Source organism: Notolabrus celidotus, chromosome 6, assembly GCF_009762535.1.
Source record: "Notolabrus celidotus isolate fNotCel1 chromosome 6, fNotCel1.pri, whole genome shotgun sequence".
Taxonomy (NCBI): Eukaryota; Metazoa; Chordata; class Actinopteri; order Labriformes; family Labridae; genus Notolabrus; species Notolabrus celidotus.
In genome coordinates this window covers 30,044,576-30,059,985 of record NC_048277.1, presented here as the reverse complement: position 1 = coordinate 30,059,985, position 15,410 = coordinate 30,044,576, and the positions used below count along the sequence as shown (strand labels likewise).

Below are 15,410 nucleotides of genomic sequence, written 5' to 3'. Positions count from 1 at the left end.
TCCGTCTCCATCATCAAGCATCAAAGTGTTAATAATTTCATTGCATGAGTAATACAGTTCACTCCGTCACACACTTCAAACATTAATTCATCAAAGGGTGTCACATTAAAACCTGACAGTATCTATAAAATGCCATTTGTGACGGATTATTTTTGGAAGCCAGCGCTGAACTTACTCTGGTTTCTTAGATGCATATTTGAGGCTGTGTCCCAAAACAAATTTAAAATATAAATCTGTGAAAAATGTAAAGATAACTCGCCCAAAGCGATGAAAGCCCAGACATGAGGATGTGTTACACTAATGCTGATTTCCAGCAGAAAATGAGGGCCCCACTGGTTCATTTCTCCCTGTGAAATCGGATGATGGGTTGCGGCCTGTGGACAAGACTCCAGAAAATTTGAACATTCCTATCAACTAGTCTCCTTATTACAGCCAGAAAACTCATCCATCCCCTGCATTTGATGTCAAGCCTGAAGTGTTTCTCCAAACAAAGTATATAAACACTAAATATTAAAGCAGAGGTCAAACCGAAAACACCCAATAGAGCAACTGGTGCTAACAAATACATACAGTATCTTACATTTGGTTATCTATCTTATGCCTGTTAATACTTGGACAAATATGTAGGTAATGTAATGCAAAGTTAAAGAATCAGTGGGCTGCAGTAAAAAAAAAAACAGGCTTGTTTCTGTTTTTTAACATTTATCTGGAACTTGATGGAAAAAGTCACGAGGTCAATAAAAAAGATACAACATTTTTTAAAGGAAGAAAAACCACTGCACTAAAGTTCATGTCTTAATTTAAATTCTAACAGAGTTATATTTTGTGTTGTTAATGTATCGCCTTGAGATAGAGTGTTAACATTTTACTGCCCATCTGTATCAATCCAAGATCTGGAATCAAGAGTCTGGGGGGAAAGACCAGCTCCATCATGGCTATCATATTGATGCCTCTCGTTTGTTTAATTCCTTGGATAAAATTACTTTCTGACTGCAGCCATGGAGTGCTATGAGAACAGCACAGTGACTTTAACATCATCATGCTAACAATAATGATGCTAATGTAGTATTTTTATTTTTTAAGTTATATTTTGGGGGCTTTCACACCTTTATTTTTGAGAGGATAGACAGATAGAGCAAGAAACTGGGAGAGAGAGCAGGAGAATGACATGCAGGAAGAGGGTTGCAATCTGGAATCAAACCCAGGCCGCCTGTTATACGGGTGTGCAACTTAACCATTAGGCTAAATCTGTGCCCAACATTGTGGTTTTACGGTATTAATAATGGACGTAATATCCGTGACGTCACCCATCTGTTCCTGAAGCCAATTGTCGGCGGGAGCCATAATGTAAATGTGGAACTCAACCAGGCATACTGTGATGTAAAGGGGCGGAGTTTGACCCTCCTAGCCAACAGCTATGTGTTCACGTCCAGTAGTCTAGTCAGTCATGTCCTTATTTGGGCAAAAACTCGTAATCTTAATATCTTCTGAACTGTCGCGTTAGAAAAAAATTCAACCCACGTACAGTGTGTGCCAATAGAGAAATTAGCTACGTAGAACCAAGACGTTTTTTGAACCAGGCTGTAAATGCATGGGGCATGTTTATTAATGCTGCAAAGATCAGCTTTTTTGAATTGATGTCTATGTGGTTTCTGGTGTTTCTGCAGCCAGCCTCAAGTGGATTCTCGATGAATTGCAGTTTATAACACTTCCGCATGGGCTTCATATTTTGAGACCGGAGGTTGCCGCTTGATCTTGACATGCTGACATTAGCTTATTAGCACCAAACACAGAGCCTATACTTAGCCAGAAATTACCAAAACGTGCTGTGGTTCATCCTCAAGGGAACATGAATGGGTGTACCAAATATTACAGAAATCCATCAACTCATTTTTGAGATATTTCACTTTACATGAAAAATGTCAGTTTTACAGGAGAAGTCAGGGGAGGATGCATTTAGTTTTATCATCTGGGCCTCATAAATGTCAGTATTTATTTCATAACAGTCCATCCACAGTTGTTGAGTAAGCACAGTCTGGAGACTGACACTGCCAGGGAGCCATCCTGGTCCTGTGGCTATAAAACCATACAGTAAATCTCTCTAAACCTCAGGCTTCACCTTTGTTGTCAAATCTTCTTTCAAGACTCACAAATCCGCCCCAATATTCAGGAATCATACGGGGTGTAATGTGATGAAACAGAGGCAGACTTTCCATTAAGGAGCAAACTCATTGAACCATAGTGCTGTTAAATGATGTTGCTCTGACCTTGTTTTTACTACGTCTCACTCTCACTGCTTCCAGCTGAAAGCAACTCAAACCTCTGCTCTGGATGTAACAGACACTCATGGAAGAAGGAATTTATGATAGACAGGTCAATTAGAAAAACACGACGACTCTTTCTAAATGTACGGCTGAGCAGAGACACATATCAACCACAGGCTTAATTAGTTTTACTGCATGTGTCTGTTAACCACCTTCATCCACATCACTAATCATTTAAGTGACAGGGATTTGTGAGGCTTGTTTGCAGACAAACAGGTTTATGAAGATCTAATTAAAACTGGACCTGAAAACATGGATTACATTTGACGGAAGCAGCGGCCAAACATTGGACCTGTCAACAGGTAATAACTTCTCTCCAGTTTGTGACCACCAGATGAGTTCAACATGTGGTACGAACACCACCAAACAGCCCTCCTATTATTCTCATTTGAGATCACGCAACAACATGTTTTGTTGAGTTGGCTTCTGCTATGGTTGTAATTTATTTTCATCATCCACCATGCTCCATACATTAGTTCACTCACCCAACAAACGACACACCAATCCATTGATGTAGTGGCATACACTTCATGATCTTTGTAAATCATTCTTGAATTACTGATACTCTCTTTTGTAAATAAACCTTTCACCGTTTAAAACAGCCGTGTGTTTCCATTTTGTCATGGCGTTTGAGCCAGGTCATGACATTTGTTTGTTTGTTGGTCAGCAGAATTAAAGCGGCAACCTCTGGTCTCAAAATATGAGTCCAATGCAGAAGTGCTCAAAACTGCAGTTCATCAAGGATCTGCTTGAGGCTGGCTCCGGAAGTACCGGAAACCACATACACACCCATTTAAAAAAGCCGATCTTTACAGCAGAAATGAACATGTTTACAGCCTGGTACAAAATACGAGTGCAGTCTGGATAGCTCATTTCTCGATCGGCACACACGCAAAGATATTAAGATTACAAATTTTCCATTATGAGAGGCACAGCTGACTTGATTGATTGGCAGGAACACTGTAACTGTTGGCTAGGAGGCTCAAAGCCCACCTCTTTACCTCGACTGAAGTTAGGTTGAGTTCAGCATTTCCAATATGGTTCCCTCCGATCATCTGCTTCAGCACAGTGCTTCAGAAACAGATGGGCGACGTCACGGATACTACATCCATTATTTAAACAGTCTAGTGTCATGACACTGGTTTGTTTGTTGGTCAATAGAATAAAAAAAAAACACCAGTCCTATTATTTGACTTGAAAAATGTTGTAGGTTAAGACATAGAACTCCTGTAAAGACAAACCCATCAAAACTTGGACTACCGACGGTTGATAATACTTCTATTTTGAATGTACATTTTATTTTGACATCAGTGAAATGTCCCTCTTATTAACAAAGTTTTGAAGAAACTATTTTAACTCTCTTAGATTACAAGCTGCCTTTTTCATAATATTATTTAACTCCAATTATCTGACATTGAGGTGCTGTCTGCCTTTCAAAAATGAATAGAGATAGAGGATAGGGTGTGGATTCAGCCTAATGGTGAAGTGACGCACCAATATAGCAGGGAGCACGGGTTGGGTTCCAGCCTGCTGCCCATTTCCCACATGTCATTCCCCCACTCTCTCCTGTTTTCCTGCTCTATCCACTGTTCTGACCTCTCTAAAATAAAGGTGTAAAAGCCCCCAAAATATAACTCAAAAAATGTATATAAGATATGTGAGATATTACCAGTTTAGAATAGCACACGGCTGGAGCTTCATCCATCTAAAAAATTTTTTTATTCATTATTTTTTTGAGGTCCTTTTCTACATTTGTTAGCAGGATATGACTGACAAGCAAGCCACTAATATTGACCTAACTGAGATGGTGGTATTTAACAATTGGTGGTCAAGAGGATGATGTGGTGTTACTCAACATACTACAGGAAGTCACAGCCATCCAAACAATATTGTAAAATGATAAATAGAGATGATGATGCTGCTTCGGGTAGGGTGAATCATTTTTGACATAATTTTGGAGATATTTCCCGACATGTCAAGTGACTGCATTTGCAATCTGCATATTATAAAAGAATGGACTACCGGCCTTCCTGAGAGTCTGTGTAAATAGAACAATGTCTGTACAAGTCAGGGCAGATATGGTTGCTTGAAAGCAGAGTTATATCATCCAACAGGAGAAAAAGTTGGACTGAAGAAAATTTCACACTCCAAACTTATTTTCCACAGAACAAAATACTTCAGTGCAGTTTAAGGATCAAAGGTGGACCACTCCAGTTACTTCACAATTCTTTCTCCTCAACTATGATTTATTCCAACAAACCATAAATGCCACCTCAGTGAGTAATCTTAGAAAGAAAGCCTTGTCTGGAGAAACTTCATGAAAAACGACCCTCTGATTGGGTTCATACGTCTCTGCTCCTGCCCAAAGGGCTGGCAGTAATTCTACTCCCACACTGGTTCTCTTATTTCCCTGGATTTGTCCCGTCCTCCCTGATGGACAACAGCTGAATTTACAAACACCTCTGAATTATTTAACCCGCTGTGGTACAACAGAGTACACCAGTGGTCAGGTTACCTGGCACAAAACCCAGCCAAAAGATCTGCACCACTCTCCAGCTGGAAAGTCTCTGCGGAAGTAGGCCAGCGCTCAACGATAAAAGATGTCGTTTCTGTCCACCAAGAAGAGAGAGCTACGCATAAGTGCAAAAACATTAGAGAGAGTAGATATGGAAATGTATTTGCATGAATCAGAAAAAAGCTTGCATTCATAAGAAGCTGGTGAGGCTGTTTTACATAAGCTGACTCTTTTAGAAGAGACTTTAAAAGTTTCTTGTTTTCTTGGTGACAGATGAAAAATACGCTTACATAAACCAACCACAAGTGCACTTCAGAAAAGTCCTCATCCAGTCAACAGAAAAATATTCTACTTTATAAGTATGACTCAATAAAAGTCCTAAAGTGTAATTATAACTCTCTCAAAGCGAATCAGATTGTGAAGAGCACTTTTGATGTTCATATTTAGTTGGTTTGCAGTCTAATTAACCAAAAAGCACAGCAGCTCTCATGGACTTTGAATGATATCATAGGTCTGATTTATTGTATTTATGTATTGAGTATGCATGGGATATATCCACAGCCACATTGAGGAAACGTTTGGAACTATTACATATAATCTAGTGAAGGTAAAGTGAATTCACTTTTACACTTGGCTACCACCTTTCAAGGCACAGATGAAGTCTAATGCCATTGGTTTTCATCTCTTTTGACAAGTGATCCTTAAATGTGATTGGATGTCTACTCCCAACACCAGCTAAGGCAGTGTAGCGAATGTTTCAAAACCAATGTAATCCTTGCATGTGAGTTGAACCAATAGGACATGTCAGTGGTAAAATGGTTGGTTGGAAATTAGATTTCCTTTTCCTGACGTTGTTGTATTACACTTAGGGTTGCAAAGGGTGGAACATTTCCGCAAAGTTTCTGGTAAATTTCCATGGGAAGTTAAGCTGGGGAATTTTGGAAATATTCCAACTTGGAAACTTTCAATGGGAATAAATGGGAATGTATGGGAATTAACTGGGAATGGAGGGTAATTTAACAGAAAAGTATCATATCCAAGCATAAATAATTGTTTTGTTATGCAGACATCCATCCAAAATATAAATCATCTGTGCATGTGGTGGGGGAATCAAGCGGCAACCTCCGGTCTCAGACTATGAAGCCCATGCGGAAGTGTTATAAACTGCAATTCATCAAGAATCCACTTGAGGCTGGCTGCAGAAACACCGGAAACGACATAGACCCCAATTCAAAAAAGACGATCTTTGCAGCATTAATAAACATGTTTCTATACTGGTTCAAAAAGTGGCTTGGCCCTACGTAGCTAATCTCTCTATCGGCACACACTGTACTTGGGTTGAATTTTTTTCTAATGCGATGGTTCAGAAGATATTAAGACTACGAGTTTTTGCCCAAAGAAGGACATGACTGACTTGACTCCCGGTCGGGAACACATAGCTGTTGGCTCGGAGGCTCAAACTCCGCCCCTTTACGTCACACTCTGCCTGGTTGAGTTCTGCATTTCCAACATGGCTGCCGCTGTCGATTGGCTTCAAAACAGCGCTCAGGAACAGATGGTCTCAATAGCCCCTCAGTAAGCAGTGTGCTATGTGCGTGTGATTGAGGAATAGCATAGATATTCAACTGTACTTTCAATGGAATCTGGTTGTTTTCGTCAGGATTATGCTAAAATATATTTTCCCCAACTACATGTAAGTTCCCTAATAAGAGCCAACCTTCAATTAAGTAAATTCCTGGTTTATTCCCATTTATTCCCATGGAAAGTTTCCAACTTTGAAAATTCCCAGAATTTTGCAACCCTAAATACACTACACTTAACTGAATATTTTAAGGTGTTTGCACCATTGGTTGGTAAAGACTCTGTGAAACTCTGATGGGCACTGTCAGTATTTTATGACACACACTTTATTAGAAACAGTCTGTAGATGGATCAGTCATTAATACTGAAGTCTATATTCTCTATAGAATAGCCACTACATGTATTAGTTCACTAAAAAGTTGCACAAAGGAGGTCTCCAATCTACTTTGGGTGCACCCCAAGAATAAAGCATTTGAGCCAAGCCTCGTCATGTGCTGTCTGTGCCCATATGTTGCAAATAGTTCAACTTAGACTAGGCGGCGGAATAAATCCAGTATTTTCATAAAGTATGTCACAAAATCTAAGAATCAGAAAGGTAAATAAATGTAGTTGGTGGTACATTTAAAAGCCTCATGAAAGTCAAAATCTGTCTTTTGACCTCTTCAGTGTTTCTGACCCTAAGGCTGGGAACCAATCGCATCCCTTACCTTATTCTCTAAATAATTAAAGTGTGCTGTCTGCTTGCATGGGTTGCACTAAGCCCTGGAAAAGTATCACCTTAATGCCCAAAGAAGTGAACAGGTATGCATCCTCCTGGATTATCCTACCGCAAAGGTTGATTTTGGAAGCCACTACCACCTGTGCCACCTCCACCACCTTCCTCCAGTGGTGCTCGTTCCTCGTGGTCCCCACCTCCTCCTCCTCCGCCACCTGTACCCCCAGATCTGAGGTGTCGCAGCTCGTCGGGCTGCAGGGCGCTGTACCAGGACTGCCCGCTGTCAGGGGTCAGCACAGGGCTCTTGTCTTCCTCCTGGCCTTGGACCTGACTCTGCACCGTCTTCACAATGTTCACTGCGTTCACCGGCAGCTGCAGGAGCTTCTGCATGGTGGTCATGTTTGCAACTTTGGGGGAAAACCTGTAGAATCCCAGGTAGATTTAGTGCCAACACAGCAGTTTCCTCGAGCTAACCCTTCGTGTTAATTAGTTGGATCAATTCTCCTGATCCTCTTCGGTTAGATTTCATGCAGCAGAGAGATGCCTCAGTTATAAATACTCCCTTCCTTTGAGGTTAAATATATCCAACGTGGACACGTTTCTTGCTGAAGTGATGCAATAAAACCTCTCCAGAAATGCTCCAGCGCCTGCTAAAAGACTTCTCCACGGAGACAAGAACGATATACTCTGTGCTGTAATCCAAATCCACAAGAGCCCCGGTGCACTGTAGGTTTTCTCCTGATACTGCTGAGTCTGTACGCATCCAGTGAGGCAGCAGACATCAGCTGCTCAGTAAATGGATGCTCGACAGAGAGGGGCGTGGAGTTTTATTCACCGTGAAGCCTCCTCTCTTCTCGCGACTCCTCCCGCTGCTCATGTGGTCCCTGCTGCTGCTGCTGCTGCTGCTGCTGCACCAGCCTCTCTCTGCCTCCCTGTGCAACACGTCCATGTACCCAAGCTCTCCAACAATGACACAGCCTCTCCCATTTCAGGCCACGTAATCACTCCCCCCTGCTTCATGCTTGTCATCTTTCGCTCCGCCTCTTCACATCAGCAGCCAGAAGTCTCGTTTACCTCATTCACCTTTACTCTCACTCTTTCACACTCTTTCTTTATCTTCTGTCTAACTGCCAACAAACCTTTTTCCCTTACCCGACAGATGCTTTTAAATATCACTAACACCTTCTGCTCATTAGGTGAAAATAGCCCCAGTCTTCTTCATTTTTAATACTATGTGAGGTCCTGTTTTTTCTTCTCTGGTCTTTCGTGACTCAGCTTTCTTGGCAGAGTCGTGATCAGGACAACTCTCTTTCTCTCTCACTCTCTCTCTCCCACTCTTTTCTCTTCGGCTGGAACCAAAATAACCGCCTTGAAGCGCAATTCACATATGCTCTTCCTGTGATCTGTAACAGATCAGTTAGGTGTTGAGATTTGCCAGAGACTTATACGTTTTTTAACCTGTGGTGTTGACAAGATTCACACCCTCCAGCTGCAGCATTTACTGTGACGTACATTAACAATGACACTCCTGTTATAAACTAAAGCAGAGTCTGATAATAAAAACAGAAATGATCAATGAACAGACAGTCAGAGCTTAGTTAAGTCTTTAGTTCTTGATATGAAGGTAAATCTAGTTCATACCTTACACCACAGAAAAGAAAAGACATGCAGCCATTTTTAAAAACATTTCAAGAAGATCCGATCCTCTGCATCTCTCATTCTGACAACCAAAAACAACTGCTGCCTAACTTCTACACTCTCCTCTTTTTTTCTTGTCACATCCTTTCTCTCTGATTTTTAGGTGCAGCGCTGTGGCATCAAATTCTGTAAATGAAGAAAGCTTAATAGAATGATCTCCAGAGAAATATATGAAGACTTTCATGAATTAATAAACTGCTGAAAGAGTGAATCTGAGTCCTTATGCTGAAATTCAAATTCATCCCCTTTCCTGCTGGGACCAATATGGAAATAAGCCTTTTAGATTTAATGTGGTAGCTTCAGCGCTTTCCAAAATGCTAATGAGTGTTTTCAGGGAGGTAGAAGTTTCATATTTGGAAATAACATATTTGATTCGTCTAGATAGGCAAATTGATATGACTCTTGTGTCAATATGCTAAATGAAACACAACATCCAGAAGATGGTAAAAGTAAGCTCATTATATGGACTGTTACAGCATCTGAAGAAGCGTTCTCTAAATACAGCCAGTAAAGCTGAGTAAATCTACAGATATGTCTTATTCCTTACAAAACTGAAAGTGTGAACTCAACAAATTGTGTTTTTACCTGCTGCAGAAACTCTAGGGAAATTAATTTAGCTTTGCCTATCTTAGCATAAGGACTGAAAAGAGTAGGACCAAGCGGCAACCTCCAGGCGTGAGAATTGAAGCCAATGCAGAAGTGTTAAAAACTGCAGTTCCTCAAGTGTGTGCTTGAGTGTGGCTCCGGAATTTCATTAAAGCTCCTGTGATGAGTTTTTGACTGGTCTTGAAACATACTGAAATCAAAACTGATGTCTCTCTTCGACCTATACGTGCAAATGGAACTATCAGCAGCATGACTTTACATTTTGATATTGTAGTTTTAACTGCCTGCAAACCTTTGAGGGGAGTAGGTGTCAGACCAAGCGGCAACCTCCGGCCACAAGAATTGAAGCCAATGAGGAAATGTTAAAAACTGCAGTTCCTCCAGTGTCCACTTTAGGCTGGCTCTGGAAGTACCGAAAACCACAAACACCAATTCAGAAAAGCCGATCTTTGCAGTAGAAATAAACATGTTTACAGCCTGGTGCAAAAAACAAGTGTAGTCTCAGTCAGCACACACTGTACGGGGGGTTCATTTTTTCATAAAACGGCAATTTCGAAGATATTAAGATGAAGACTTTTTCATATGAGAGGCACAGCTGACTTGACTGACAGGCGGGAACTTTGTAGATGTTGGCAAGGAGGGACCAAGACCGCCTCTTTACTTCACACTAGCTCAACAGACGTTAGGTTGACTTCAGTATATCCAATATGGCTCCCATCAACGATTGGCTTCAAATCAGCGCTTCAGAAACAGATGGGTGACGTCCCGGATACTACGACCATACAGTTTATGAGTAGGACGCTTAAAGCTAGGGTTTGTCTGTTTTCTCAGACTTTAGACAAAACAGATAAAACATGTTCATAGCTGACCAGGATGTTGAAGGGCTGCTTCTTCACCTTTGAAAAAGGCTGGTTCATATCTGCTACTTTCACTCTTTATGCTGAGGAAATTCTTAGTATGACAGTGAAGTAGTGCATTTTGCAAATAAAATGATGAATGATTCTATAAAAAAAAATGCATTTTTCTAATTTTATTGAACTTTGGAGGCAAAGATATCAAACAAGACAAATATGTTTGGCACATGTTTGCAAAAATTAAAGTGTCACATTTTCCCAAAACAACTTGCACCTGAACCCTGTTTTTGAAAAGCCCACAGTTCTCCACTTAAGATTCACCAAGACAGACACGTGTTGATGCAAACTGGCTTAATCTCAACAAAAGAAATGCTTTGAGAACAAAATGTTCTGCTCTTCAGCACAACACTCCATGGAGTGTGAGTATTAAACTAGTACATGTCCTGACAATGAACAAACCTCCTGAACTCACAAATGGTGCTGAAGGTCGGTAAACACCATCTTACAGAGAGGAAAAGTGCTTTTTTTCCCTGCTTCCTCGGAGTAATAACAGATAGATTGACATGGTTTGAAGACTGAAGCAACAACTCACATCTGCCGTGTCTCCAAGGAGACGACAGCGAAGGTCGAGTCAGCTCTTTCATTGTCATGTTGACGGACAAACCGGTTGATCTATAACTCACTGAGTAGACATCGACTCCTGCAAACATTGATCTACTATGAGGAAGAACACACCCAGCTGACACCTGAATCAATCAATAAGGGCAGGAGAGGGACATGAGGGATTCACAACTTTGACAAACTATTGGCAAACACCTTCAAGGCAGAAATCTCCTCCCCTGTAATGAAAGGTGAGGTCACTGTGCCGTCACAAATACCATCTACTGTCTATATAAAGACTGAGCTCCCTCTGCTGGTCAACTGTGGTCAAACAGACATATAAATATAAATATATATATATATATTTATATATATATATAAACAAATTTCTACTTTTTATTCTGCAAACTTTCATTACCAAGTACACTTGTATTAAAGCCGGCAAAAAAAATCTTAATAATCTATCACAGATGTCCCCAGATTGAGATCTGTCTTGACAACAGATGTAACACAAAAGATGTGAGAGGAAAGCAGGTGAAGGTACAACACTGACACTGCAATCAAATTCAGATAAACCACTAAAAATGCTTTAAACCAACCATCATTTAGTAAAGCAAGACTGTGACTCATAATAAAAATTACCAAAAAAAAAACATAGAAGAACCCAGGTGCATGCTGGCCTTCTGCCACCTACCTACTCAAATAACCTTAGGTGCAGACAGTTCCTAATTACCAAACAAACAAAAACAAACTAAATAAAAACTAAATATAGAAAAAATCTAAATATATTAAAGAAATGACTAGCAAAAAATATATCCCCCAAATCTAACTTAAATTACCTATAAAAAGAAAGGTTTGGATAAATCTAACAACTAATACTACTTAATAATTCTAAAATAAATAAACAACTAAATGCAAAAAATAAACAAATAGCTCCAATAATAGTCTTAGAAGAAATGTTATGTGTTGAGCACCTTAAATAACTAACAATTTTACCACACTCTTACCATTTGTAACTCAAATCAGAGTGCATTTAAAGTTCTATTTTGGGGCATTTTTGCCTTAATTTGATAAGATACCTGAAGAGAGACAGTAAACGTGGGAAGCAGAGAGTGGGGGAAGACATGCAAATGGAACCGGTGACTTCTCCAACGAGGACTGTAGCCTCTATATGTGGGGAGCTTAGACCGCTAGGCCACCAGTGCCACCAATCAGAGTGCATTTGTTACCTAAATAAATAAATAAAATCTACAGTCTTATGAAAGAATAGAGAAAGAATAAAAAATAAGCCATGCTGATGTAATGAATGGGGATAATAGTGTAATGGCTGCCAATAAGTGACAAGAAATTGCAGTACAGGAATAGCAAAATAGTTTAACTTCAAAATGTTATGCTTGTAAAAGAGGATATATATTAACCCTCCTGTTATGTTCCGGGTTCAACAATAACAAAAAAAATTGTTGAAAGTATTATTTTGGTATGAAACTTCTTCTGCTTGGCATAATTAGCAGCATAATCAACATATAAAATAAAAATGGTTCATTTTAAAACATATTTGCGACCCCCCCTGTATGTTTATATTACAAAGGTACTGTTCGTGGGTCAATTTGACCCTGCAGTCAAAGTGGAGGCTAAAAGGGGTCAGAAGTGTGAAATACTATTTTTTTCTTTTAGACTGTGTGACATATTTCACCCCAATCGCGGACACACACATGAAAAACACATGAGTTATTCTCATTGAACCATGATCAGTGAGAATTAAAGAACACCACTGCACTAAATATTGATTTAAATGGTTCCGTAATGCAGTTTATAATTTAATTTTTATTTTATTTTATTTTACCCTTGTCATTGCTATTTCTATTGTTATTATATTTTTTTAACTATGTTAGTACATTGTTGTATTTCCCTGTCCTGTGTTGTAAGCTGCTGTGACAAAAGAAAGGTATATCTCTATCTCTAATGAGATTTTTTTAAATTGTATTGGGATTTTTTAGTTATGACACTTTTGGATGATTAGATATGCCCCTGGTCAAGTTGACCCAGGAACATCATTGCTGTTCCTGAGAAACAAACATAACAGGAGGGGAACATGTGTTGTGAAAATGACAGAAAGCACTGCAAGCCAATCTTTTACTTAACTTCAAAATGCCATAATCAGAATCCAGTGCTGCCTTGCTAAAGGCTGACATAGTTTGTAGTTGTTGAAACTTTTTTGAGCATTTTATTTAAAATGTCCTTACATTTTAAGACAAAACAACAATTATTAGTCTAATGTCTATTATTTTCTACTATTTTTAAACTTATTTTTAAGCCACTGTACTGTATATATATAGAGACATGTTAGGACTCAACTGATATCCATAACATGACATGGAAAAACTAAATAAAGACCACATTAATCAATTTTTGTCTCGTTTTTTCTTCTTAAATAAGCATTTAATAAGGTCTTACATTATATTTTCACTCATGACCCCCACACTCTACCATATTTCACCTTGTAATAGAGCCTGAATAGATGAGACTCTGGCGCGCTCACAATGAGCTGCTGCTGCCGCTGTGCGCGCTGTCCAGCAGGGGTGGTGCTGAAAAGCTGAAGCAGAGGCCTGGCATCCTCCTTCTGTGACAACAGGCCTTTAAAACATCCCATCACACAATCAGAGCATAAACACTGTCGATGTAGACACCAAGAACCTCTCTGCTTTAAACACAAACCAGTGAATACATGTATATTCAACGTACAACCCCATACACTCAGCTGTGATTTAACACAGCGACCAAATCACGGTGAGGGATTCAGGACCACAATCCGAAAAGCAGCTTCAATTTACGGGCCTGTCAGCAAACTAAGTTGAGTTTGAGTGGGTTTCTGTGGGTCATTTGTGCGCGAACAGACGGGAAATCACGAATAACCTGCAGCACCTCCCCCGCCATTAGCTCGCCCGGTGTCTCCCTGCACTGAATGGTGTATAAAATCAGGTAGCTCCATACCTTTTGTAGTCGGAGGAGAAAATCCCTCCGCTCGCCGGGTCGTGTCCATATTCAGGCTCCCCGACGCTCGACGAGCCCCCCTTCTCGTCGTTGAAAGCAGAGCTGGCTGACATTGCGGTGGTTTTTCTGTCTGTTATTGTGTTTTTTCTCCCCTCTCTCCCCCTCGCAAAGCAGAGATGGAGATTTAGTGCAGAGGGCAGCAGGATATACGGCTCTTAAAGGCGCATGAACACACCACCGTTATCTGTGAGATGCTCAGTGCGGAGGGGGATGACGGGGGGAGGGATGATGCGCTGATCACGTGATTTTGTAGTCCCTGGACCCGGAAGTGATTGAAACTCAAACTTTCTTGAGAGATTATTCACCAGATTTCTTTCACAATGAAGGACTATAACTCAAGCATTTAAGCTATGAATCATTTTTAGATACTTTTACTTCACCTCAATTTTCAAATTATTGTAACTTTATATTGATATAGTGATTGTTACTGGGCAATGATTGTAGGGTACTGGTAGGCTACTAGGGTACCAGTTTGCTGTAACCTGACAGCAAATTTCAAAATGCAATGTCATTTAATGTCATTAGCTTAATTTCACAGAACAAATTGGCCATTTACACAGCTAAGCAAAGATTATATTCAACATAATGTCACACTAATAGGGGGCATTTTCTTCCTTTTATTAGATTTACAAAAATGGAGCAACGCCTACGAGCTAGTTCAGGCAGACAACTCGAGCTGCAATGATATACACATCCCATGTCCTACTCTCATAACCATCATCCAATCCTGCCCTCTGCCTCTCCAATTGGCGGTCTATTAAAACAGGGAAAATCTTCCATCTCTCCCTCTGCCTGTCAACGCTTCTGCTGCCTGTATGCCTATTGCTGAATTTTCTTTCATCCCAACCGCCACCCCAGCATCCACCTGCAGGCTCCGGGGGGTGTTCAGTATGTTTTGCTCATCAGTCCTCACTGTCTACATGTAAACTTCTCTGCAGGAAGTGATGAGGCCGGAGCCTGGGCGCCAAACTTGAATATGTATTGCTGCTACAATAAACAATTTAAACGGGAGTTGTCTGACTGAACAACAGTTGTAGTGACTGTTCTGACCTGATTTTAGTCACTGTCTGGGTGTGGGGGTGACGTGTTTTTGACGTGCTTCTAATACAGTCCAATGTCCAGTCCGAGGTTATTGTTGCATTACTTCTTGCCATTTATTGATTCAAATGAAAAACAGGTACAGACAACGTACTTTGACGGTGAAATACGTGATGAGGATAACAGTGCAGTCTAAGACGAAAACCGTGTGCTCTTCCCGTTATCAAGATCGCTGCTGCACCTGTGCCCCTTTTGTAGCATTTACCTGCCCGTTTACCTGAAGTGCCCCTTGTGGTGATTGTGCGAGTAAAAAAACAAAAAACAAAAACAACATAGGTAAAATGTCTCATACAACAGTATAAAAACTGTTTTTATGTTCAACAATTTGAATTAGTCCTATATTTAACAGCTGTAACTAGTGGTGTCAA

The 15,410-nt window shown here is 40.2% G+C and overlaps 1 protein-coding gene across 1 annotated transcript in view; it reads right to left on the bottom strand.

The window, feature by feature from the left end:
- LOC117813785 (AP-3 complex subunit beta-2) overlaps positions 1–14,122 on the bottom strand; it is a 54,111-nt gene extending 39,989 nt beyond the window's left edge. Inside the window, exon 1 of the mRNA XM_034684821.1 lies at positions 13,885–14,122. Coding sequence (XP_034540712.1) covers positions 13,885–13,997 — 113 coding nt within the window. The 5' untranslated portion in view covers positions 13,998–14,122. The remainder of the gene's footprint in view (positions 1–13,884) is intronic.
- Positions 14,123–15,410: the final 1,288 nt, after the last annotated feature.